The sequence below is a fragment of the Epinephelus fuscoguttatus genome, linkage group LG6 (genome assembly GCF_011397635.1).
Source record: "Epinephelus fuscoguttatus linkage group LG6, E.fuscoguttatus.final_Chr_v1".
Classification (NCBI taxonomy): Eukaryota; Metazoa; Chordata; class Actinopteri; order Perciformes; family Serranidae; genus Epinephelus; species Epinephelus fuscoguttatus.
The window spans coordinates 43,085,016-43,112,629 of NC_064757.1; the positions used below are offsets into that span (position 1 = coordinate 43,085,016).

General features: G+C 43.8%; 2 protein-coding genes and 1 non-coding gene across 3 annotated transcripts in view; all 3 read right to left on the reverse strand.

Moving 5' to 3' along the window:
* The window catches only part of mmp11a (matrix metallopeptidase 11a), a 52,885-nt gene extending 46,567 nt beyond the window's left edge, over positions 1 to 6,318 (reverse strand). Inside the window, exon 1 of the mRNA XM_049579596.1 lies at positions 6,058 to 6,318. Within this exon, the coding sequence (XP_049435553.1) occupies positions 6,058 to 6,162 (105 nt within the window). The 5' untranslated portion in view covers positions 6,163 to 6,318. The remainder of the gene's footprint in view (positions 1 to 6,057) is intronic.
* Positions 6,319 to 23,876: 17,558 nt separating this feature from the next.
* LOC125889684 (taste receptor type 2 member 40) lies at positions 23,877 to 24,828 on the reverse strand. Its single transcript, XM_049577727.1, is given in 2 exon segments — positions 23,877 to 24,590; positions 24,592 to 24,828. Coding segments are annotated over 2 exon segments (951 nt in total).
* Positions 24,829 to 26,701: 1,873 nt separating this feature from the next.
* trnac-gca (transfer RNA cysteine (anticodon GCA)) lies at positions 26,702 to 26,773 on the reverse strand. The gene has a single exon. It is a non-coding gene; the product is annotated as a tRNA-Cys (tRNA).
* Positions 26,774 to 27,614: the final 841 nt, after the last annotated feature.

Consider the following 27,614-nt stretch of genomic DNA (forward strand, 5'->3'; position numbering starts at 1 on the left):
GATTGCTTACAGTGAGAGGGGATTTATAGTGCCAGATAGGAGGGGGGACGTACCCTTTTTTTCATCAACAAATACCTCGTTATCTTCCTTCTTACTCTCCTAATCCAATATATCATCTGAAAATCAGAAACACCCGGCAGTGGAAGGTGATATAAACCATCTGGGCATCTCTCTTATCTTTCCTGGCACACAAAAAACTCTTCCGCTAAGACCTCAGACTTGCAGATCTTCTGTCTGGCTGCAGGATGACTGACTGATGATTTCATCTTGAATGTGATTATTAATGAGAGGGTGTCCCCAGGAGAGTAATAGCTACAAGGCAAATCACGCTGTTTTCATCTTTCGTTTGAGGTTTCTTTGAGCATCTTTGCTTTCTTTGATACTATTTAGTCGTTATTTGATTTGGTGGAGATGGAGCGAGACGGCTGCTTCAGAGAAACGCAACAGATTTGGGTCATAAAGTCAGAGGTGAAGTCAGGACATCACAGTAACACGGCCTGAACATTCAGCAGAGTTAACACAAGGTTTTATTTACTGGGGACAGTGGCGTGATTTTAAAACCCAAGAATTAAGTGCAAGGCCAAGTTTAAGTCCCATCTGGAGAAACAGCTGCTGTTTCGAAGTCTGACGCTGATACTTAAACAACATTTTTAGACACCTTTACATCATGACTCTAGAGATGGCTCCCTCGACCACTTTAGTCCAGACTGAAATATCACAACAACTATAGAATCGACTGCCATGAAATTTTGTTGGGACATTCATGGTCCCCAGAAGATGAATCCTACTGACTTTGGTGATCCTCAGACTTTTCATCTATTGCCATCATCAGGTCAACATTTTAATGTGTCCAATACTTTGGTTTGTGACTGAATACCTGCAGAACTACTGACCCTCCCATCAGCCTCAGCTTACTAAAAAGACAATTTTATTATGGTAATCCCAGTGAAGCAAAACTGGCTGGTCTATTTTCTTCTCTATATCATTTTAGTAATAGCCTATCACTACTAGATGAGAAGACATACATACACGCACATACAAGCAGCCAGAATAAGACAGAAAATGAACTCTATGTGTGATTAGATTTCGACTAAAACCTCAGCCTTGCAGCTTGATCAAAAATTACATTTTTATTATTACAGAGAAAGTAAAGTACCAAAAAAAGGTACTGTTGGGTACCGATACCAAATTCAAGGTACTGGGGAGGTACAGTACCCAACCCTTCACATTACACCTGCCAGACATCAATATTTTAGCATTGTTGAGGTGAGCATGTTACCATTTAGCTCAAAACACAAGTACAGTTTCAGAGTTGCTAGCTTGGCTGCAGACCCGGGCTTCTTAAAGTTACAATGATTGAGTCCCAATTTAGGGAGTATGATTGAAGGACGCACAGGAAAAATGACAGATGACAGGACATTAACTCACTGGTGACCAGAATAAAGCGTTAGAAAAGGAGTGCATTAAAGAGGCAACAGACAACATCTTTTCCTAAATATATCATTATGAATATAATGTGGGTTGCACAGGGTAGTGGCCACAGTAAAATCAGACTATCAGCGTTTTGTGAACTTTGCAATAAGCTTCTGCCATCGGTGCCGAAATTTCACGGAAAAATCTGCTTTCTGGCAGGAAACGCGTCATGTATTGTGAAACTGGTCGGTCAGCCAATCAGGGACTGGAGCTGGTCCTTATGAGGAGTTGGGCATGAGATAGTTGAGTCACGAGCACAATGGCAGACGGACAAAGTTTGGAGACAAGTGAAAAATGGCCTAGCAAAAGAAAAGGAGCTCGTCTGTGTGAGGAGGCAAAGAAGAGCAAAAAGGAGAGTGATAAAAGAAGAGGAAAAACAAGAGTAAACCTCAGTCAGGCGTTCAATAGATGGAGGGAGCTCCGTGACCAAAGAGGCTTCAAAACCCATGTCCAGCTAGCTTTCTTTCTAATGGATCAGTAAGTAACACGGCTAAATGTTAGCTAGACCAGAGAGGACTGGACTGTACTGGCTGCTAGTTCATTCCTAGCTGGCCAGCATCGCAAATCGCCACAACCAGGGAGCGGGTAGCGAGTGTTGGTCAGCTGACATCCTGGTTGCCATTCTACGGCAGCCCTCGGACAGTGATACCCCCCTCCCTTCCTTCTGTTCTCTTCTCACGGAGGCAGCTATCCACGGACATCGCCCAGCTAAGTTACGCCCAGCTAAGTGAACACTGGACTTTGTTTCCCATTCAATTTGAGCTCCAACCGGCCGCATGGTTTATTCTAGAATGGGGACTGTTTACATGTGCATATTGGTATAATTCCACTGTGTCTACTGTTGTTTGTACTGATACTGTACATATTGGTATCATTTACTGTGAGCTGTTTGTACTGGTACTGTGCATTCTGCTATAATTATTTGCATTACTATTTGTTTTTTCTTCATATAAATCTGATAATTGTTGCTCGGTCTCTTTACTCATTTATTTAGTAGAGTGTCCACACACCTTCTCATTCTACTTAAACATAGAGGTATACTGGTGGCTTTACAGCCTACATTTTATTGATTATCTCTGATCCCCACGCTCAATTTGGTCGTTTTGGTTGTTGCAACAGTGCGGCGCAACACCACTGATGCTAGGTGGCGCCAAGCTAAAAAAAAACCTGAATCCTATCTGTTGTTGCAAGGAGAGCTGCAGTACGTACTGAAAGTAAAAAGAAAAGCTTGTGATTCGGAACACGGCCAGTGTAACTGCTGACTTCTCCAGCTGCCATCTTTGTTTTGGTCAAGCGATGGACAAACAGCGTGTGAATGAGTCAGGGTGCAAACTGGGTCTCTGTGCCATCCAGAAACTCAGTACCGATACCATCCTGCCAAACTCACCCAGTCCTGACAGCGTTCACTCATCCTGCAGAAGCACCTCAACTGTAAATACTCTAACACGATGCTTCCCCTCCGCTGACCTTGTTAGTGGAGGATGTAAAACGAGGCCAGTAGCTCCTCCTCCTGCTCACTAACAAAAGCTTCTGATTAACTTTATGAAGGAGGGGTGCATGTGTCTTTTAACTCCATCCCTCCCCCCGTTGTGTCTCATCAGCCACTCACAGCCCGGCGCAGCTGTGACCTAGATCCACACGATGGGAACCCGGTCCGGCTGTGATGTCACCTTTGCTCTCACGGTTCCACGGCCAATCACTTCACCCGACGACATCGACGTGATGGGGCAAAACAGAGGAGAAGCAGGGGACTCAGGGTTTATTGACAAAAACAGTTAGCTGTTAGCTCCCCCTCTTCACTGCAGAGAGAAAACAGGCGCTCTGTGAATCGCACTGCCCTGAATGCCACAGACACTGAGGCCTGTCCGGGCCTGTGTAATCACTCGCTCTTTTGTCAACAACGGGGAACAAATTGACAAAACTACAGATTAGACTTCCCGGTGAGATGACCAGCAGACACAACAAAGTTGTCATCACAGGTGCAGCGTAGTTGTGATAATGTGTTGGTGGAGAAGAGTCATTTGTCATGTGCAGAAACCTGGTTTCAACTTGACACATAATCACTCCGTCAACAAAGACATGTCATAACACTAAAATGGCCTGACTGCTGATTACTGTGGATTAAATTGTGGAAAGGTATTTCAAGTATGCAAAAACACAGTGTGGATACTAATGAATCAACACAAAGAAACCACAAGGCTCGTGGTCCTTCAGGTGAATCTGTCTGCCACCGCCTACATTTGTCCACCAGATCAATTCAACCAGAGTTTTTTCTTGAGTTTTATTTTCTTTAGAGTCTTGCAGTAGTAGAATTATCTGCTATTTACAAAGAGAAACAACAGTTCAAGGAAAGTCTGGGAAAACAAGGATAAATTTATGCAGCAAAATAATTTCTGTTAATCATTTTGAGACCCCTCAAATTTATCTTGCGACGTAGTGAGGCTCCTGACCGCCAGATTGGGAACCAGTGGATTGGGCAAACACAGAGTCATAAATTGTTGCTGTGACTAGGCAAAAAGAAGGGATCCTGATTGATTGTAACTTGATCTCTTTCTAGCCCGTTCTCATTTCTAAGGCGTCAAATATGACAGCTTGGTCTGCAGTGTCAGTGTCTGATTTTGACGCACAAAACACCCTTTAGTGTCTGTATAGCCCCGTTTCAATCAAACACTTTAGTTATGGCACCTTTGGAACCATCCACAACTTTTCACAGTGGGAACAGAGAAAATGTGTACTGAACTGAACGGCACTGCTCGGTGGAAACGGGGCTTAAGAGACACATTGCGCTTTAACTACCTCCAAAGTAGGCATGTCACGATACTGGAAATTTGGTAGTAGGTACAACACTTGTGAAATGATTTTCGATTTTTGATTTTCAATACCATGGTAAAAAACAAAAACAAAAAAATCGAGCTAGTTTGCTGTCTTTCTCAAGTAGCTGTCCGTTAGTCACTCACTCTACAGCACTTCTAAATGAAAGCTTTGTGTCGGAAATTCACTGCACTTCAAAATAAAATGTGTTTTTTTACAAACTTATGTGTAGTCCATAAAGAATGGACCCGTGACCCACTCTTTGACTGCGACCCACCAGTTGGGAACCACTGCTTCAGGAAAGTGTTCACTCAACTTAAAGGTCCTTCACTGAAGTTAAGCACAACACTCACCGCTGCATTTCTTCATGACGTGTCTGTTTGTTCTTCCCTGACTGACACATGTATTTAGTTCTCTTGTTAGATTATTGCCACCTCCTGTCTTATGCTTTGCAACTTCCCTCCAACCTGCTATCTCTCTGTGTGATCCAGCTGATGCTCCAGGAGAAAACCAAAACTGATTTGCTCTGCACATCAGTCTCATGGAATAAAGTATAATCATACTGACGCATCAAAACACCTCCGTCCTTCCATGAAACTTCAATAACCGCTACGTTCTTCACTGTTCCAGCTTATCTGAGCCGTCCATTTGTTTTGATGGAGTTATTATTCTGTGCACCTGTAAACAGGACATTCCTGTGCGTGCTTATCCAGCCTACTCTGGAAATAAAGGTTAGATGTTTGTGATATGATACAGCAGAAGATAAGATATAAACAAGGCTGTAGTAAATATGACAGAGTCCAGAGTTACAACACGAGAACATGCTCATGTGGTCAGGTGTGCAGAGCAGCAGCAGCAGACCAAAGTCAGTCAAATGACATTAAACAATCAAAAAGAAAAACCATTAAAACACAAGAGTGAGCCGGTGTAACGCGTGCCACTGACGCCATCATGACGGGTCCATATGGAGGACCCCTCTCTTTTATGGTGTTGTTGACAAAATGCCTTTAAGACCTGTTATTACTGCTTCCTGCCCTGCAGACAGGGGAACTCAGCAACCTTTATTTTCTCCCTCTCTCCCTCCCTCCTCCCCGCACATCAGAGCTGGCTGCACCGAGGCAAAACCAAAACACTCTGCTGTCATCCTGCTGCATGCACGGAGAGCACGAGACGTCAGGTTTTTGGCTGCAAAGTCATGAGTGCTTCCAGCGCTGCTGAGCAGACGAAATATAAATAGCGAGGATAGTAATTTCTTCAAAGTAAGAGCAGCTCCCGGGCTAATTACAGTGACAGGTCAGCTTCTGTGCGCGCGTAAAAATAACCATCTTCTTAATTACAACATCAGTGTCATTGGTGCTGATGACTTCGAGGAGAGGGCGTGCGTGTGCGCGCGTGTGGAGGGGGAAAAGTGTTACTTAAACCGTAAAGATACTCCTCATACTTGAGTGTGGGTTGTATTTACTTTGGAGCAAAGTGACTCATTCTGCTCCAAAGTCTGTACAAGAAAGCAAACTAAAACTATTGTGCATGAGTGTGTGTGTGCACGTGTATGTGTGTGTGTTTAAGGAGGTGGGAGAGTCACTTGTAGCAGGAGAAAGAGTCAACACTGCAGATTCCTTTAAAATGCAACACAATAAATCATTCCCCGTGCATGCAACAAGTCAAACAAAGCGACTCTTTCTGCAGCAACACTCCCAAACTCCTGCAGAAAACTTCCTCTTTTCTGTTTCGACTTTGCAACAAGTTTCTAAAAAAAAGTTTCCTCCAACTCACCGGTGCCGCTTTGTACCTGCTGGATCCCCGCACTGGAAGACAAAGCGTGCTCGGGAGGCATTGCAGCGCGAAGACGTAGCAGCACACGAGCAGAGAAGTCCGCATCCTCACCGCCGTCTGGAGCCGTGCTGGTGCACAGGCAGGCTGGATTTGGCGCAGCTGTGAGCGGTGCGCAAAGCCGGGAGTCACACGGCTGCAGGATCCGGGGCTGCTTCTCTTTAAATAGACTCTGATTTCTTTGTTCTCCTAAAGGTTTTTTTTTTCCTCCACATACACTTTTTTTTTTTTACAGCCCAGGGCTGATAATACCACCCGCTACCATGTGACTCTTAACCCTTTTTCTCCCGTGTGCCCGTCAACTGAAACCAGATGATGGCTTTGCGTTTTCCACCCACCTGTGGATCCTGATTTTATGAACACCGAGAAACCAAATGTTGAGTTTCGGCAGGGAGCATCTATAAGATACACACAATGTCTCATATTATAACACAGTGACACAGCATGTGCTGGCAGGCGCACTGCAGGACCTATGGAGATATTATAGGATTATTATAAGAGTATTACAGCAACACAATCACCTACAGTAAAAACTAACAGGCAGCAACAAAACACTCATTTTTATGAGGAGTAAAGAACAGTGTGTTGAGTGAAACAGTGCAGATGTGTGAATTAAAGGAAAGTGATGTTTGTGATAATGCCTTTAGTTCTTTTATCTCAGACGTGTTACGATGTCACATACCTTGACATGTTTCTGCAGAAACTTTCACCTTCCTCAGAAGTGATTATCAGAAGTTTCCACTGAAAACATGTCACCTGCCAGCAGGTACAACCTCCTAGGAAAATGAAGGCTGAATTCCAGGCAACACATTGTCACCCCAAGTCATCACATATCGCCGCCTTGTACATTGACTTTCACGTCTGCTACATGTTACATATCCTCCTGTGTCTGCTGATGATGTTCTGAGATGCTGCCACCAACACCAATGGCTCAACATTCATATGAGAGGCAAACACCAGGCTCCCAGGTGAAAGTCCAGGGTTTGCTTGACTCATCCACCAGGGACTTTCCAGATCCTTATATTACGTCATCACCAACAGTCATACCACCACATCAGGTGCAATCCAGCCAAGCGGAGTGTATCATAACACCATCAAAAGTGACTTTTTGCATCCGAAATCACTGATTTGATTACTTTGGGATGAAAACGGGTTGTTTGCCACAAGAAAAGGTTGTCATTGTACGTCTCTGCAAACCACGAATATGATACATTTGTGCGTTTCATTGATTTAACATTTCTAGTATATGAACTGAAGTGGAGGGGTCGGTGGATGGTGTGTTACCTTGGTGAGTTGCCTGCCAAGCTGCAGACCCACTAAACTTGGGTGTTTTTAGCTACCCATCCCTGTTTTTTCGCTGTGATAGTGCTAGAAAAAAGCAATTGTTTTTATCCAAACATTGCTGCATTTCCTCTTGGGATGGCGGCACTAAAAAAAAGTTGTTATTTACAGAGTCAATAGCCCCTTTTACAGAGGCGGATTGGCGAGTTGATCCGAGGTGCCCAATTTTCCGCCTCGTAGGGTAGACATGGCGGAATCCTTTTGGTTTAAAAAGAATGAGGCGCCCTTCCACCAAGGGAGGGACTGTTGATGACTTGTGGGAGGAGCTGTTGATGACGCTGCACGTGCGACCCACTGGCGGTGGATAAACAGGAAACAGCTGATAGCAGGAATTAGCGAGCAGCTAGTAGCAAGAGGGAAACACAAACCTGACAGACACTGTGAAGATGAGCAACTGGGGAGACAAGGAATTGCGCGCCCTCCTTGCCCTCGCAAACGAAGAGGCCATTAACCGTCAGATGACGGGGACGGTGAAGAACGGGCCGATTTATGAGAGAATCACCGAAGGACTGACCAGCCGCGGCTTCCCTCCCACGTCACTGTTTACATCACACGCTGAGCTACACGTTTTGTTACTTGCTCACGCCCCACATTGCCCCAAAAAAGGCGCATTCTGTATAAACAAAAGTAGGTTTGCGGCATTTTGCTGCACTCCCCGATTTTGTTTTTACACTGCCAATGATTGCTTCTCCAGCCTGATCGTGCTATCAAAACCATTTTTTAAAGCCCAAACGTGATTCTCTCCGAACCAAGTTTTTAACTTAATTAAGTATGTGGTTTGCAGAAATCTGGCGATACGTTTGCTCGATTTACGGCAAAAAGGAAGTGTGTCAACAATTACGCAACCAAAACAGGATAGGACAGCGCTTTTGTTTTTCCTTGTAGTTATTAGTATCTGTTCCCACTTACCAAAGAGTCCCTGTGCAGTACAGACACCCGACACCGAAACTCCAGTATACTGCGAAAGACAGAGAGCTTTCTCTGGGAGCACTGGGCTTAATCAGCATCGTTTGAACTTGTTTGGAAAAGGCTTGGCTGTAACAGAAGCTCCTACCCATACTCATTCTCAACTTGTCCAACTCTGCCTCTTGGTCAGTGATTTCAGTGTCAGACACAGACACCAAAAGCCAACTTTCACAGCGGTATGATACGCCACTGGACGGCTTCAGTTTGTAGCTTAGACAGGTCCTTTTGTAGTGATATGATACGCTGCAGGTCGCTGGATGGAACCTGTCACAACAGTATGATACTCGGACAGGCGGCATCAGTTAATAACATGGCCGGATGGCACCTGTTGCGGCGGTATGATACTCCGCTTGAATCTGGATGGCGTCAGTTTGAGCCCATACTCATCCCGAACTTGTCAAACACTGTCACTTGGCCATGATTTTGGTGTCTTTGACCAGGAATGTCTGCTGGAAAAGCTGCCAGTAATGATGTAATATAAGGAGCTGGAAAGTCCCGACAGTGCGTGCGGGAGAATTGGTGGATGGGTCCAACAAACCCACAAACACACAGGAGCCTGGTGTTCACTTCCTGTGTGAATGTAGAGCCAAACAATGATGATTTTTTCCAACACTAACCATGTGCTTTTGGAAATAAACGTAAATATGGAGTGTTTTATTGACTATGTTTTGTAAAAGACTGAGACTAATGAGCAGAAACTGCACATTTCTTGTGAAAACAGGCGTGTATTTTGAAAGACATGATGCATTTAACAGGCGTAAGCTGACACGCCGTCTCCTAACATCAACAACAAGCAGTGGAGGATACCTAGTGACGTGAAGCAGCAATATTTGACGAGTTGGGATAAGGATGTGTTGGAAGTTCATTCATATACAAAACTCCTGCGCTTCAGCTTTAAAATATGCTCAAAATAGAGATATTGTCTTTACTCCCCACATTTTTCCTTTGTCAAAACTTGGCGCCTATATTACCCAGAGTGCACCTCAACCATAGACAGCTCATTTAGGTGTGTTATGCCAGTATCAGCTCATGTATCCTTGACAGCAGAGATGAGCTGCAGATACAGAGGTCTCCCTTCTGTCGAACTCCACACCTCCAGATTTCTTTCATTTCCAGACTTGTTGTCTCCAACCCCAACCGACGCTGAATCAAGTGACATAACTTGAGGACATTTATCAAACTGGATACACTAAAAGGCTTTATACATTATTTCACATGTGCAGCAGTGCTCCCCGACACCTGGAAACTTACTTTGATGTGCAAAATCTGTGGCGTTCCCCTTTAAACACAGAGCCTGAGTCAGAGGATTAGTTTAGCTTAGCATAAAGACTGGCAGCAGATGGAAACAGTTAGCCTGGCTCTGTCCAAGGACGAGAAATACAACACCTCTAATGCTCACTAATAGATGTATTGTATCTTATTTATTTCATCCACACAAACCAAAGTGAGAGGCTGAACAGAAATTCAAGGCAGATGGAAAAACTGTTAGTCAAGTTCCAGCATGTAAAATTATCTTTGTTATTTTTATTTTAGTGTGGATTAAAACGACAAGATGTAACCAGATGATTAGTGAGCTGCAGAGGTGCTGGAAGACGGATTATTGAACTTTGAACAGAGCCAGGCTTTGTTTCCAGTCTTCTAGGATAAGCTAACCTCCTTTTGATTGATCAACCATCTCATCTAATTCCCAGAAACAAAGCAGGTATTTCCCCGAATCTCAGACTATGGATATAAAAGGAATCATTACGAGAACTGCCATCAAAGGGGACACAATGTGTGTGAAGTGTATTTTTTCTGAGAATAAACGGAGTGTGTGTGACAATGAAAGAACAGAGGTAAGAATCTGTTGATTTATTTTTGCAGCTGTAAGATAAAATGCTCCACAGTGGGACCCACTGGAGGTTTCTGACCCAGCTCTGTCCCTTTGTGCAGGAGAAAAAAAAAACCTCTTTGTGAGTCAGTTTGAGATCATTTCTATAATTACAACCACTAATAGCAGTAAAGAATTCAGCAGAGCTTTCCTGTGTAATGGCTGTCAGGTTTCGGAGGGCTATTTGGACATGAAACAAGGGCTCTAATAAAACCTGATTGCCTGACAAGGAACTGCGAGCTCTGCACCACATCAGGCCCGTTATCTTGTGAGTGTAATGAAAGAGAAAAGGGAAAGGCTTTATACGAAAGTGACACTTGTAATTTCTGGACAGGAGACTGTAATTAATGTTACAGGATGCAGATGTATTACGTACAGAGGCCAATTTAAAGTTAGAGCTGACACTGGAGTGGTCAGATGTCAGTGAGGTTTGGTCTTTACCCTCTTATTTAAGCTGTTAGTGCACTGGGTGACATGAGACAGTAACACAATAACATGTAATAACAGCGATAATCGAGGATTGTGTTTCTGTTTTCAACTGTTTTATAGAACGCAGACTCAAAACTGTGACATTGATCCAAAAATAAACAACATCTAGCAGTGAACAACTTTTACAGCACATAAAAAACATCATATCCATGGTTTTATGATAAGATACTGCAGTATGTTGCAGTGGCATGAATAGACTATTTAAGGCGCAGGGGCAAAAATGAAAAATGGGCACTCCAAATGCGTGCAAAGTACTTTAAAGTAATTGTAGGAGCCAGAATGTTTATTAAACATCTGTTGTTTATTATCTGTTTAGGCTGCACATATTGTTTTGGTTTTCACTTCCGGTAGTTATAATTGACACAGGGGTGTGGTTTCACATTATTCAATGCGGTTTCATTCCAAAGTCCTCGAATCCGGCGCACTGACTTGCGGTGACAGACACTGGTGAAAAAAGCCGTCCTTTAACTTCGACATGATGTGCTGTCGGTCACTGTTATAGTTTAATGGTGCTTGGCGGCATCAGGGAAATGTGTCGGGACAAGAACGAAAGCTAAGGTGGCAAAAATCTGAGTAGGGTGGGTGGTAGGGGTGGTGGATGGATCCAACTAACGCCAACTTTCACCCGGGAGAGCGGTGTTCGCATCCTGTAAGATTCTTAAGCTAAACCCTGTTCTTTTTTCCTACACCTAACCACATGCTTTTGTCACCTAAATCCAGCCACGTTTGTTGTTGAGGAAAAAAACGTCAGTTTGCGTTGTTGTACTGACATAGTGCTTTTATTTTGAAAGAGACTGTATGTAAATCGTAAATGTCCTGTGAAAACGGAAGTTTATTTTGAAAACAGCCAACGCATTTAACAGGCTGAAGTTGACACGGCACCCCAGAACATCAACAACCAGCACACCCAGGGTACCTTAAACGTCATATGTGGACGTGAAAATGTCCGTGACCAATCATCAATATGTGACAATATAGTAGTGAGAATGTGTTGCATTATTTTACCTGTTCATTCACTGGCATGGCGGTTTTTAGACAAAGAGGGTGAGTTTTGAGCTCCAATATTTTCTGTTGATCATAATCGCATCACGTAATAATTCGTTTAATCTCATTTTGCTTCGGTTATCGTAGTTGTTTGTGTAATCAACCACCATAAAACGCATCTCTACACGTCAGTATGAGCTTCTTTGAACGAGTCACAGTTAAGAGCCCACTCAGCCTCTTAGCAACTTTTTTCATTGATAGTAGTTGCTACAGTACATTTTGGGAAATTTGCTTTTTTGCAGAGAGTGAAACAAAACAGCCCAGTCGCCAGAAGAACGTGTTGGCATTGTATGTTTCTGCAAACCGTGAATACGTTTCTTTTTTACGTTTCAATCAGCCGATCAATCAAGTAATCATTTCTTTGTCACATACAGTAATACAAAGGTACAATACAAGTGAAATGAGATGAATCAGCCCCTTTAACTTGTGCTCTGTAATTTTGCCCTTTGTTGCATCTTCTTACATTGTTGGTTGTGGACTAATTGAACTGTCCACACATCCGGACCTCAACAAGGCGGCCATATGGTCCATCTACCTGAGCACTGTATAGCATTGATCTGCAGCAGGTCACCAGTGTGTGAATGGGTGGATGTGACATAGTGTAAAAGCACTTTGAGTGGTCAGAAGACTAAAAAGCCACTACACAAGTGCAGTCCATTTACAGCACACATCTCCTTTCCTTCTCTCCCAGAGTCCTCTGTTCTCCGATCAGCATATAGAAAAAGAGTCACCTCGTTGAATGGCGCTGTCCAGGATTTAGCCAGGTTTCAGTGACTCAAAGGATATTACAGCTCCTGATATCCATATGGAAACGAATGGTCGTCCAGTGAAATTTTCAACACCTGCACAGTGGCTAGCAGGTTGCTAGTTCAGCTGGTGCTCATTCTTTCCCATCTGGCTCACCTAGCACTACTGGGCTGGCTAACGTTACAGCTCAGCCAAGGAGGACACCAGTAATGTTTGCATCTCATGCCGTCATGAGCATGAACCTCTCATCCATGAGAGCAGCTGTTGCTCAGGAGGTTGAGTGGGTCATCTACCGATTGGAAGATTGGCGGTTCAGTGCCCAGGCTCCAGTCAAATGGCTATTCCATCAGTGTGTGAGTATGTTAAAGCTGTGTAGCAGGTGGCAGGTGTGAATGGATGAGTGTGACGTAGTGTAAAAAGCGTTTTTGAGTAGTCGGAAGCCTAGAAAGGCGCTATACAAGTGCGTTACATTTACAGTATTCATGCATGCTTCCTTCTGTGCGGTGATACAGAGATGGATGGAGTTTGGTAGTAAGAAAATCTGACATGAAACTGCTCACAACAAGGTCTGTGGATTATACTGAGTAACCAGGTCATTGTTTCTGGAGGGAGATGCTGCTGTTAAACATTTCAAAGGATCTTTTTTTGGCGCTTTTAGCACCACAAGCCCGAGTGCCATCCAGTTCCATTATGATAGAGAGGAGGCAGACATCTCTACAGACGATATTTCTAACACTCGGCAACTCACACCAGAACAATCTAGATTAAGAACAGCACTACGGGTAAGAGGAAAAATATGTATATTTGATTATGGGGTGTCTCTTTAAGCCTAGAAAATTATTTTTTTTAAAAACTCAAAATTTGCTAAAATAGGGCTTTAATGCTTTCATCAGTCTTAGTGTCTTACACAGGAATAAAGTGCAGATGGAGTAGCCATGTTTTAACATTGATTCATTCTGAGAAAGGTTTGTAAGTTAAACTCAGATCTACCGTGTTTCAATCACGCTCTGTATATTTTTACTGTGTTGAGAGGAGAGTGTTTTTGATCTTCAGCAGGTCTGTTATCTGACTCCGAACTTTCCACAAACTCTTTATCATCTCAAGTTTAAAACGTCTCTTGTAACTCTAAAAGTAACCTGCGCTGGCCATTGTCTTCACGTGAATTATATAAACAAGCTATCTCATGTTCCCCACAGATGGTCCCAATACATTTTCCTCCTCAGTACTTTTTACAAGAGGTGGCAGCGGTCCAACACATGACAGCAGCTCTCAATTAGAAAAGAAATACGCCCCGAAATCAGGATCCAAGTCACTGCCAAGTCCAATAAATGCAAAGGAATCTGGGTAAGTGACACTGGTGAGGGGAAATGCTGAAAACATAACATGCTGATTATTGTGGGCGGATGTCATTTAAAGAGCAAAAATACGACACCCATTCAGAATAATGGTTAAATGTGTTCGGTATCCTGTGACATGAGGTTAATGAGTGCAGAGACTACAGGTGCAGCCACCATGAATGGCTACAACCATGACTAAATGTTAAAAAGTGAAAACAATGCAGAATTCTTTTTGTCATTTCTTGAATGACGACTAGATGTTTGCTCCAAGAAAGTGCCAGATGTATTTTGGTGACCTGCAGTGCCAGCCTGCCTCCTTTCATCGTAACGTGTTTCCATGTCACATGAAACTGAACCAACTTGTGTATAGTATATATTAGTTTAACCACACATAATGTACAAGTAAGCATGTAAAGCCTAAAGTGGGACCTATTAGGACCAGCACTACATTTAGATAGACTACAGTAAATACAGCATTTGTCTGTTTACACAAAGAATGGTCTCTCTCAGGGTTTTTCGCTTGATGTGATTAAGTTTGCAACATATTTTAGTATTGTAGTCTCATTGGAAAGGGCTGAATATAATCTGTCTTCATGTGTAAGATGTCTGAAAGTAGAAAGCAGGGGCGTCATGGTGGGACAAAAGGGGACTGATTACCCAGGACCCAATGGTAGGGGGGCTTTGAAAGCCTGGCATAAAAAGTTCAGTTTTGTTTGCAGTATTTTATTGCTAAGCAATTGTGCCATCATTAAATTAAAATTGGCTGAATAAGTCAGTGGCCCCTTTTACACTGTGTCTTCAAGGCGCGAGTTTCATCAGACGCATCGGAGGTAGTAACACCGCTAAAACACTAACTATGTTTCCATCCAGAAGTGATTCGAATCACTGGGAAATGCGCATTAAAAGAAATACGAATCCTGTGTGTTTCCATTAAATGTACGGACTTTGGTGAAAACTACGAATTTGCGCGAGTTTTCCGCAGAACCGGAAACAAAACAAGTCTCGCATTCTTCTTCTTCTACGTTTTCTGGTGGTTGGCAACCAGCTTGTAAATGCATTACCGCCTTCCCGACCTGAGTGTGGATATCACCATGGAGAGAGGTGCGCTACGTCAGACTTAATTCCAACATAACTGTTTCCATCCCCCGTTTTGCGAATCAACATTTTTTTGAATCAACCAAAACCCAGCTAAAGCAAGCATATTTAAGTTTGTGCGAATCAGGGGATTTTAATTTGAATTTTGGCGTTTCCATCGTAATTTTCCGATGCGATACTTCTAGATGCGCATCTAAACAGGCTGATGGAAACATGGCTAATGTCTGTAATGTATTGATGATGTAGTATGCGTGAGACCCACTGTGGGAGATTTAAAAAGTAGCTGATAGCAGTCAGCAGCTAACTCAAAGAAGAAGAACAGCGGCTGAAAATGTCTGCAAAGTGTAAAAAACAATGAGATTCAGGAGCTCCTTACCCTGCAAGCAGTGGACGAGGTCAGCTGCCATGCAGAAGAGGTGTTAAATGATTGTTATTGCCATGTGTAATGTTACTGTTGTTGTTTATAAACATGTTATAAGTCACACTTCCAATACTATATGTCACAGTCTGATAGTGATAGTGGTAGAGTTAATAACACAGTTTGACGGCACCTGTCACAGCAGTATGATACACCATTGGATGGCGTCAGTTTGAATCGCTGCCAGTAACGATGTAATTAAAGGAGCTGGAAAGTCCCTAAAGGACGGGCGGGAGGGCTGGTGGATGGGTCCAACAGGCCCATACTTCCACCTGGGAGGCTGCTGCTTACTTTCCATATGAATGTAAAGCCAAACCATGACTTGTTTTTCTAAACCTAACCACGTGTTTTGGCTGCAGCATCCCGGACCGTCTACAGGAGATGCAGGAGGTTACGTAGCACATGATATGTTGATGGGAAAGTCCACTGACAAAGCGGCAATATGTGACAACTTGGGATGAAAACATGCTGGCAAACTATTGGAGAATAATTTGTGTACTTATCCCAGTTTGTGTTGACTTTGATTATGTCTGTTTGATTAATTTTGTTTAACTTAGTGTGCTCGTTTCATAGGAGACAATTACTGTTTCGTCACTCTTTGTTGGAAAAGTGGCCAAAATATTGTCATATTTATTTGGTAGTTCAATTTTTATTTTGTTTTTTGTCTCACGTTCATTCAAAAGAGTATTTTCTAGGGGCCCCCAAAGACCAGAGGGTCCCCAAGCAACTGCTTAATGGGAAGGGCTGGCCCCGTATCATCCACATTTTTATTACTTAAAGCATAAAATAAATATCTACATAATAATGATCCCAATCTGACACCTGCGAGTCAGCTCCAGGCCTCCATCCAGCCTTTGCGTTACCGTGTCTTTGTCGGGTTGAAATCAAGCAGAGGATGTTTTCAGATGAAAAGATGTAGTGTTTTCCATCTGGTCCTGACGCAGCAGCTGTTCGGCCGAAATGAATGGAATCTGTTTATCACAGGCGCAGATTATCTTGATAGAGTTCGGTGCTTTCCTTTTGGTGAAAATGCCAAAACAATAAAAGAGGGCACACAATAAAAGTGCACAGCGTGGCTTTCCAGTGAGTAATGCTTAGTATGTGTGTGTGTGTGTGTGTGTGTGTGTGTGTGTGTGTGTGTATGTGATGGGGGTTGACTCGCTGCATCTGCCCATGTACACACCTTAGCACATACACCCTTTACAACTTTATATTACTAATGATTAACTTCATTTAAAGACTTGGAACTCAGAACATCAGGTAGCGACTTGGAACGTGGAGGTCAGAGAGGCAAACTTGTGCTCCAAAATTTGCTGGTTTAATCCATGATAAATCTGAACATACGTCCTTCATTACCTGAGCTGGTGTGCCATTAATCAAGGTAAATAATCCCCAACTGCTCCTGTTGCCAACACACTGTTGTTGGATGTTGCAGATAAGGTGTGAAGATGAAGAATTGTTTGACATTTTGAGAAATGAGATAATTCACTTTTTTGCTGAGAGCTGGTTGAGAAGATCGATACCATGTCCAAGCAGTTTTTAAGGATCCTATCCGGTTCATTGCAGATATATTTTACAGGGCAGGTCTGTTATTATTACATTGTTTAAAAAATTTACGGCAACACTTAATGGTCACAGTCCAACACCAAGTCAGTTACTCTTCAGGGTTATCAATGTGTCCATTTAGGAAGCACAAGTGAATCAGTTTCAGCTGCTTTGGTGCAAATCAAAGTGACAACAGGTGCAATGGAGAGGCAAAAGCAAGACAACCCCCAAAAAGGGAGGTTTTACAGACAGTTGCTCTCTCCTTATCCTTCCTGACTGATTCTTCTCTAGTTTTGTGTTCCGCTAGTGTCCTTGTCACTACTGGTAGCCTGAGGTGGTACCTGCAGCCCAATCAGGCTGCACAGGTAGTCCAGCTCGTCCAGGATGGTATATCCGGTCGCAAGAAGGTTTGCTGTGTCTCCCAACACAGTCTCAAGAGCATGGAAGAGACACCAGGAGACCGGCCATTACACCAGGAGAGCTGGACAGGGCTGTAGAAGAGCATCAACCCAGCAGCAGGACCTGTATCTGCTCCTTTGTGTGAGGAGGAACAGGAGGAGCACTGCCAGAGCCCTACAACATGACCTCCAGCAGACTACTGGTGTGCATGTTTCTGACCACACTGTCAGAAACAGACTCCATGAAGGTGGCATGAGGGCCCCACGTCCTCTAGTGGGACCTGTGCTCACAGCCCAGCACTGTGCAGCTCGATTGGCATTCACCAGAGAACACCAGAACTGGCAGGTCCGCCATTGGTGCCCCGTTCTCTTCACAGATGAGAGCAGGTTCACACTGAGCACATGTGACAGGTTTTAAAGAGTCTGGAGAAGCCGTGGTGAACGTTATGCTGCCTGTGACATCATCTAGCATGACTGGTTTGGCGGTGGGTCAGTGATGGTCTAAGGAGGCAGATCCTTGGAGGGTTGCACAGACCTCCATGTCATAGTGTTACCCTGACTGCTGTTAGATACCAGGACAACATCCTTAGAGCGACTGTCAGCGGGCCCTGGGTTCCTCCTGGTGCAGTGAGCCCTGGGTTCCTCCTGGTGCAGAGGGCCCTGAGTTCCTCCTGGTGCAGAGGGCCTTGGGTTCCTCCTGGTGCAGAGGGCCCTGGGTTCCTCCTGGTGCAGAGGGCCCTGAGTTCCTCCTGGTGCAGAGGGCCCTGGGTTCCTCCTGGTGTAGAGGGCCCTGGGTTCCTCCTGGTGCAGAGGGCCCTGGGTTCCTCCTGGTGCAGAGGGCCCTGGGTTCCTCCTGGTGCAGCGGGCCCTGGGTTCCTCCAGGTGCAGAGGGCCCTGAGTTCCTCCAGGTGTAGAGGGCCCTGAGTTCCTCCTGGTGCAGAGGGCCCTGAGTTCCTCCTGGTGCAGCGGGCCCTGGGTTCCTCCAGGTGCAGAGGGCCCTGAGTTCCTCCTGGTGCAGAGGGCCCTGGGTTCCTCCTGGTGCAGAGGGCCCTGTGTGACTTGCTGAATAATTACTTTGTCTCGCTGTTTAAAAGCTGTTTGTGTGTGTTCCTGATAATCAGTATTTATGCTCAGTGACGCTCGGTGAGGTGAGAACAATCTCCTTGTTGGTTTCAGGTGATTGAAGGGAAGCAGAGTGTAACGCTGATATGAAAAAGCTCAGCTTGGCTCCATAAAGCAGAGTTTCTCTCGTGGTTACTGTGAGGTGTTATCTCGCTTTTTCGAGAGTGGTTTTGTGTGTTTTAAAAGAATTAACGGCAGCACAATAATCCTTCTGAAGGAGGCAAATGAGCTGTGATCCCTGCAACACTCCAGATGTCATGTGCTAAGATATAAAGGAACTCGCAGTATGTCTGAACTTTCCTGCCCTGCCTGTAGTGAGCCCAAAACATTGCTTCCAAATAGTGCTTTTGTTGGGGACTATTTTCAGTGGCGGATTGATCCACATTTGGTGCTCTAGTGAGTATTTGGGGCAGCTGGACGGTGTATGTGTGATTAAGTCAAAATAAACTACAGTGTGTGTTCATGGTAATGAAGGAACGTGTCACCCAGCGCAACACTGTGACTCACTGATGTGTTTTTTGGACAACAATGGAGCTCTGTGGCACAGAGGAGGAGGATGTATCAGATATATTAGTTAGTAAATACATTCATTGTTGGCTGTGGGATTTGCTGACTACAGGAAAATAAAGAGTATCATCAGAGACTTTATTAAAGTATCCAGTGGCTGTTTGTAGTTGCAGGGTGGTCTGGTGGTTTAACAGATTGTCCGGTCATAAAAAAAGGTCACAGGTTTGATCGCTGCCACAGCTAATGTGTCCATCAACCGCCATGTGTCCCTGAACTAAACACTGAGCCATTGTGTGAGAGCCTGGAGCATAAATCTCAGCCGCGGACAGAAAAAGTCGTCTTGCTTTTTACGGCAACATCCAGCAGTAAAACTCTGACATGTGATATATAAGTCTGAGCTGCAACATCGAACATACTTGCCAGCAGATTCATATCTGACTCACATACAAAGTCCCTCTCAGACAGACCGCTCTGCATCGCAGCGATACTCTGCGTCCTTAACGAAGGGGCTGAGTCAAATCATGGGCTTCCTGTCATTACGATACCTCCTGTTTAAAGTGAACAAAGTTGAGCTTAAATCTGCTGCCTGAGAAATCCATTTTTCATACGGCTGGTTATGGGTTCGTGTCAGCCGCACTTCTCAAAACAAAGACCACATGTGTCCATTTAATACAAACCAGACGCGTGGATGGAAGCGACCAGCCTGCAGCTGCCTGCCTCCTCCGTCTGTGTGGAGGGAGCCATGAAACATGGCCCTGGAGGGGCGTTAGAGGGACGCAGTGGGGGTCATTAGAGGGTTTGAAGGCATTAACCCTCGTTCTCTCCTACTGCCGTGACCCCAGGTGACCCCTGGCAGGCCTCGCCACAACAAAAAGGGCCAAAGAGGTGACGGCGGAAAGACGGGAGATCAAAACAGAGCCAGAGAGACGTGTGCTGCTGCTGCTAATCTTAGTTTCCTTTAAGGATGTCGTGCCTCAGCATCCTCTGCAGACACATTATGAGCTTTTACGTCAGCAAACATCAATTTGCTGCAGTTTCCGCGAGGAAAACACTTTGATGTTGTCAAGGTTCAAGCGTTTTGATTGGCAGCATGGTCGAAATATTTCAAAGCAGTTTTACTTCAGCGACGATAAGCTCGCTTGAACTGTGGCATTAAGATGAAGTACCTGCAGCTGGTTCAGACTTCTCTTATAAAGGGATTGGCAGAGTTATAGCGGCCTTATTCATCTTTAGGGTAACTCTAGCTCCACTGGTGCTATTGTGACAATTATAGTACATGCAGAATGTTTTAATGTTCAACAGATTTTCCTCCACATGCTCAGTTTTACATGAGATATGAGAGAGGAGAAACAAGTCATGGGCTGCTTACTAGCTTTTCTGGAGCTTTCATACATATCGTGTGGTTTTCATCAGTTATTTGAGTTTCCTTAGTTGTCATGGAGATGGATTTGTTGACGTGCGACTCGGTAGATTTTATAGTTTCAGAAATTAAAGTTCCAGTGTGTAGGATTTAGACCCCGATCACGTGAGGTGCACTGTGCTGCCATTTTAAAAACACTGAACGTCACTAGTAAAAAAAACCCCAAACAAACACTTGCTGTGGCTTTTTATTGTTGCCAGGCAACCGCGCCATCCCCTCCTTATCCTAACCTTTCTGTGTCATCATTCTACTTTAAATTTATTTATTTCAGTTATTTAAAAGTGATCAGTGTGTAGCTGCTGCCATGTTGAGGCAGAGGGTGCTGTCTGTAGCTCTGGTTGAGGGTGAGAGGCTGTCAGCAGATAAACAGAGATCTGTGTGGGTACATGAGACCCTAAAAAAGAGGCTGGATCATGGGGAGTACCACCAGTTGGTCCAGGAGCTTCTCCTCCATCATGGACGTTTACAGGCAGATTTTAGGATGACTCAGGGGCAGTTTGACAACCTGCTGTCTATCGTCAGGCCGTATAGCTCTGGGTATCCAGCAACCACTACCACCAGTTTCTCCTCCATTGTTTACCAACTGTGAACTTGTTGTCGTGACCACCACAGAAGGCCCACCTCTCAAATCATCTGATTGGACAATAGGAAAAAAGCTGAGATGACATGGTGCGCTTTTCCGCTCTGAGTTGAAGTTTTTCCAACTCCAGGAGTTCCAAGAACTCTGGTACACACACAGACACTCAGAGTGCAGAAACACAAGGTGTATTTCGACACAAAAGCCGTGAGCAAAAACCTTCATTCTCATGAAAAAAATGACAAAGCAGATCAGTTTTGCGACACCAGGTATCAGGACGCCCAGGTCCCCACCCGGCACACAATTCACCTGGCCCCCATGCCAGTCCTTGCAGGTGGTGGGCCCACAGGGTGGTGACTCCATGTTGTTCATTCAGACTGAAACCAACCAGGCCCCATGGCCCAAGGCCTGGCCACCAGACGCTCGCTGGTGAGATTCCCCAACAGGTCTGGCACCAGAGGGAAGCCTTGGTGTCCTCATACCAGATGAGGTGCTCTTTTCCTTCCCCTGGGTCCACTTTGCCTTGGGAGACCCTACCAGGGGCTATTGGCCCCGGGCAACACAGCTCCCAGAATCACAGGAGCTGGAGCTAGGTAAGTGGCCCATCTCTGACATACCAAACAGCATCGGAGAAACACTGATTTGTAACATGAAACTGCTTCATTTGGTGTTTTTACTGGTTTAAATTAGATGGTCTGTTTGTTTTGCAGAGGAAGAGACCTGAGGCCCATACTTGTGACAGCATGAGATATAAATATCTCCAACACTTAGTGACTCAAAACCAAACCAAAAAAAACAGTCTAGATTGATAAATAGCACCACAGGTAAGAAGAAAATATGTATGTTTGTTTTTGGGGTGAACTGTCCCTTTAACTCCTAGCACGTGTCTATAGACTGTAAAGTCTGGAAAAAGACAGCTAGTGGACCTTTGAAAAGTTAATGTGTTCCAAAATGAGCAAAACAAATATTACATATTACTGAATATCATTTAAAAGTTGAACAAAGTCTCAAAGTTACGTAATTTAAAAAAACCCCTACTGTACCAATGTGAACTTGGATTTCTTTCCAAATCTCTAAATGTAATATTTAATGATTTTCTGTTGTGATATTTTGACTCAGATTAGTTGCATTTGGACTCAGCTGATCTCGTCTTTGTTCATTTGCATTCCAGGTGGAGGTGAGACAGTTTCTGCAGCCATCAGATTCATGGTAAGCAAAACTTTGATTGCACACACACACCTCTGTGAACTTCAGAGGTGTTGGTGAACTCAAGACCTTTTGTGACCTCTGCTGGTGATCAGGAGAAACTGCAGCAACATGAACCCACTGCAATGAAGGCAACTGGAAGAATCACTTTAGTACAGAGGAGGAAAAGGACCATGTTAATAAGAAAGAGAGAAGAGGTTAGATTTCAAGAAAAGTCTACAAGGATAAAGTTGTAAATCTAGAAGAATAAAGTTGTGATAGACTAGTGTGATCGTGATTATGCCAGAAAAAAAAAATCACTATAAAGGAATAAAAAAAAATCATTATAAAGGAATTGTATTGTATGTCAGAAAAAATGCAAAGAAAAAAACAAACACACAATCAAAAAAAAAACATAAAAAAGTCACTGTAGTTTATGTCATAATAAAACTAGTCATATTATAGTACACCATAAAAATAAAACAATAAAAAAGTCAAAGTATGTCATAAAAAATACCCCAAAAATCATATAAAAAAAACTCACAGTATAGTATGTCATTAAAAAAATAATTTAAAAAAATCATAAAAAAGTCATAGTATAGTATGTCATAAATATGCAGAGAAATAAAAACAAAAATAAAGAGCAGTGCACGTCACAAAAACTAGTCACAGTATAGCATGTCATGACATAAGCATATTTTTAAAATCAATTAATAAGTCAATGTATAGTATGTTTAAAAAACACAATGGTATTGTATGTTTTGAAAAATGAAAAAATAAAACATACAAACTATAGTATAGTATGTCATAAGAATATTTTAAAGATCATAAAAAGTAATAATACAGCATCTCATGGGAATATTTTTAATGCAATATTTTCTACATTTTTTAATTTTAAATATCATAAACAAATTTTAAAATCAATAAAAATTATTGTTTAGTATCTAAAGATATGTAGATATATGTTATCTGTATATTAGAAAATGATATTTACATTAAAAAAAAATTACAGGTAAAAAAATGTAAACTTGTTTTAATATGTATGTTTGTAGTTGCAAGTAGTGTCCACAAGATGGCGCCATTACACCAGAAACCAGCAGCTGACAGGTGAAACTCACTCAGTGAACTTTTAAAGGTTTTTAAAACATTTTAATTTTATGTTAATATATCTATTTTAATTCCTAAAGCCCTTGTATTGTATTTAGTTGTATTAATATTTTGACAGCCATATTTGCCAATATTGAGTTTGAAAAATATAGAAATAAACTGGGATGAAAGGCTGGAGAGGAAATGTAGTGCAGGACAAAATGTTTTCATAATTAATAAAAGAAAATGTGGGGGGAAAAAAACTTTAAAGTTGACTGAGTGACTTTTCCCTTACAGGTTTTGGTTTCTGATGTGATGGCGCCCTCTGGTGAATATTTGCAGGAATTACAAGCAAAGCTGCTGGCAAAAAAAAAATTAAATAAATACAACAGGCTTTGGCATTTAAAATTAATATAGTAAAATGATTAAAAAAATAGTATAGTTTATTATAATAAAAAGCAAAACAATGAATTAAAAATTCATTGTCATGCTTAAACGTAACCGCGATTTATTTACATTTAATAACTGTCAAAGCCACAGGGAGCTGCTGGAGATGGACTAAAGAGCCACATGCTGATCTGTACACACATTAATGAATGTGGATCTGCACGCTGCTCAAATATCCTCAGCGCTCCTGGCTGGTGTGTTTAAGTTCTTCCCCCTGCCAATCAGCACTCTGAGCTTCTCTCGCAGGTTTTTGTTGGAGCGGTTGAGGAGGATTGCCGAGGCCACACAATAAAACGACAAGCTGAAGAAGAGCATGTCTGCACTCAGCCCTGAGGCAAAGATGGCGTGGAAGTAGTAGAACGAGATGGTGAGCAGCGTGGTGAGGTAAACCCAGACCAGAGCCACCGTCACCCTGCAGACCAGCAGGTACGACTCTGCGGTGTGAGAGCTGCTCTGCTTCTTCAGCACGGACAGCGTGTGTTTGCGGAGGTAGACGACCAGCCTCAGTGAGGTCGGGAGCATGATCATGGAGGGCATCAGGGTGAGGTAGCAGATGAAGGTGATCACATAAACATTGACGTCGACCCAGGCTGGGAACAGAGGCTTCCTGATGACACAAGCAGCCTCCTCTGTCACGTTTGGAACAAGAGTTTTGCTGTGATAGTGGAGGGACAGGAAAGGTGTGAACATCACGCAGGAGGTCAGCAAGGTCACCACCAGGGTGACATTCAGGATGGTTGAGATGTTCTCCTTGAATGTTTTGAAGAGAACTGAGGTGAAGCTCAGAATCCTCACGCAGTAGAAGACACTGAGCCGGGCGACAGACCAGAAGCTGACGGAGCTGCTGCTGAGCCACACGAACAGGACGACACAGTAGAAGAAAAGTCAAGTCCAGCCAGCGGAGCACCCCGACCCAGACCGAGGCCACAAGGACGAAGGTGGAGATCTGCAGCAGGATGTTGCTCAGTGAGATGAAGCAGACGATGATGGCGACGGTCTTCACACCTCCGGACCTGCACTGCTGCACCAACATGACCCCGAAATTGAAGACGTTGGCGAGCACCCCGAGGACCAGCAGGAGGGGGGTGCTGCCCAGCCTCAGATCTGCAGGCCCAAACATGGTGGCAGAGGCCGAGCAGAGATGGATCCTGGTGCTTTCCTCCTGGGGCCACGGAGCAGAATGATACGCTCAGGGTCCTTACAGAGGGACTCAATATACCCAGCATGCAAATCTGTTCCTCAAGTCACCGGTGAATGTTAATGCATATGAAAGTAGGAATTAGACATGACTTGATCGGTCACCTCGCTGCTTTGTTCACTTATAGAACACACCTTGACTATAAACTGAGCAATTACTGATTTACAAATTGACCTGTCATGTTAGTGTTCTGTTTTTGTTTATGTCTGCATCTACATGTGTTTGTGACTGTTGTCATGGCGTCCACACTGCACAGTTTGGGTTTTATTCCTCCACTCTGAGGTCAAGACATTTACCAGCATTTGCATTTCACTCAGTTGCATTTACATTTCTTTATGTAGATGATGTCATATAGACTAATTCTCAAAGAGTGGCAGAGCAGTATGAACTGGCTCAGATGCTTTGGTGAGAGCATATAGTGGCATGCAAAAGAAGATGAACTGATCTCCAAAAGACATGAAGTTAAAGATGAAACATGCTTTCAACATCTCAAGTCAGATTAAAGTATTATTGTTGTTTTGTATGATTTTAGAGTAAAAAAAAAATGAAAGGAGCATCATGCAAAAGTTTGGGCACTCCAAGACATTTGAGCTCTCAGACAACTTTTCCCAGGCTCTCAGACCTTAACGAGCTTGTTGGGTCTCTGACTTGTTCACAGTCATCGTTAGGAAAGGACATGTGATGCAAATTTCAAAGCTTTATAAATACTCTCACTCCTGAAACCTTGTCCCAACAATCAGCAGCCATGGGCTCCTCTAAACAGCTGCCTAGCACTCTGAAAACTAAAATAACGGATACCCACAGAGCAGGAGAAGACTATAGGAACATAGTAAAGTGTTTTCAGGGAGCTGTTTCCTAAGTTTGTCATGTCATTAAGAAATGGCAGTAAACAGGAACTGTGGAGGTCAAGCTGAGGTCTGGGAGACCAAGAAAACTTTGTGAGAGAGCTGCTCGTAGGATTGTTAGAAAGGCAAATCAAAACCCCCGTTTGGCTGCAAAAGACCTGCAGGAAGATTTCTCAGACTCTGGAGTGGTGGTGCACTGTTCTACTGTGACACCTGGACAAATATGATCTTCATGGAAGAGTCATCAGAGGAAACTTTTCCTGTGTCCTCACCACAACATTCAGCATCAGAAGTTTGCAAAGAAACATCGAAACAAGCCTGATGCCTTTTGGAAACAAGTCCTGTGGACTGATGAAGTTCAAATAAACACGGGGGAGGATGGATGATGCCCTGGGCTTGTGTTGCAGCCAGTGGCACGGGGAACATTTCACAGGTAGAGAGAAGAATGGATTCAGTTAAATTCCAGCAAATTCTGGAAGCAAACATCACAGCATCTGTAAGAAAGCTGCAGATGAAGAGAGGATGGCTTCTACAACAGGACAATGATCCTAAACACACCTCCAAATCCACAATGGACCATCTCAAGAGGAGCCAGCCGAAGGTTTGGCCACGCCCCTCACAGTCCCCCGACCTAAACATCATTAAACATCTGTGGATAGAGCTCAAAGAGCAGAGCATGAAGACGGCCCAAGAATCTCACAGAGCTAGAAGCCTGTTGCAGGAAGAATGGCTGAAAATCCTCCAAACAAGAACTGAAAGACGCTGGTGTACTGACCATGCAGGGTGCCCAAACCTACTGTATGCAGGGCACTGTACATTTATTGTCACGTAGGGTGCATTTCAAGAACAAGTTATAATCGTCAAGATTCAAAGTATGAAAACCCCATTACAACTTCTCTTCACCCTCCATTCCTAGAAGGGACGAGATAACACATTACTAAAGCTGAATCAGGGGGCATCTGGATTTGAACCAGAGACCTCTTGATCTGCAGTCAAATGCTCTACCACTGAGCTATACCCCCACTCTCTTTTGTGTGATGGTGTGTTCTGTCTCATGTTTTCAGACAGAGCTCTACCTCAGTGAAGAGCTGTCAAAAACCAGCTGAGGCAGATCAGCTGATGGCCGAGCTCCAGAGGGAGAGCAGCAGGATGAGGCAGCTGGAGGGCATCATGCAAGAACCAGACATCGTTCTCAGACACATCCTGATGGTAAAACCCCACAGTCCTGTCCAGGAGCATCAAGGCAGCTGTTTTAGGTCCTGCTGCAGTGTCTGATGGCTTAAAACACTCTCGGCTCTGAAAGATCATAATAGGCCCGTTTCCACCGCAGGAACTTCGGGGTAAATTTACGGGGCCGGGGCCGTTGGTGCGTGTCTCCACTGCACGAACCACCTCCGAAGGACAGAGTCCCGGAACTTTCACAGGGGCTAAACAAGTCCCTGCCTCGGAGTAGGTACTCAGAACGGCCCCGAGAGACTCCTGGCTGGGGCTTGGGGATTACTTGGTGCTGATTGGATATACTCAAGGAGGGATGTGACGTCAACAGAAAACGACAAAATAGATTTAAAACTCAGCAGACGAGGGTTAGCTCGTTCATAGCTTCCACCGCCATGTAAACAAAGAGACGCCAGAAACCCAGCAACCACCTCAGCTCCTTCCGTGTTGATAATCGTCTTTCTTATGTCTGCTTTCTTCTTCTTACTTCTGCTTCGTACTTATGCTTCTACTTCTTCTTTGTTGTTGTTCTTTTTTGTTTCTTTCTTTGCCGCATCGCCCCGGTCAAAATGGTCACGCAACGATTACATCACATCGAGAGCCTGGTAACTTTACAGGAACCTTCCTCCTACTCCGCCGCACAGTGGA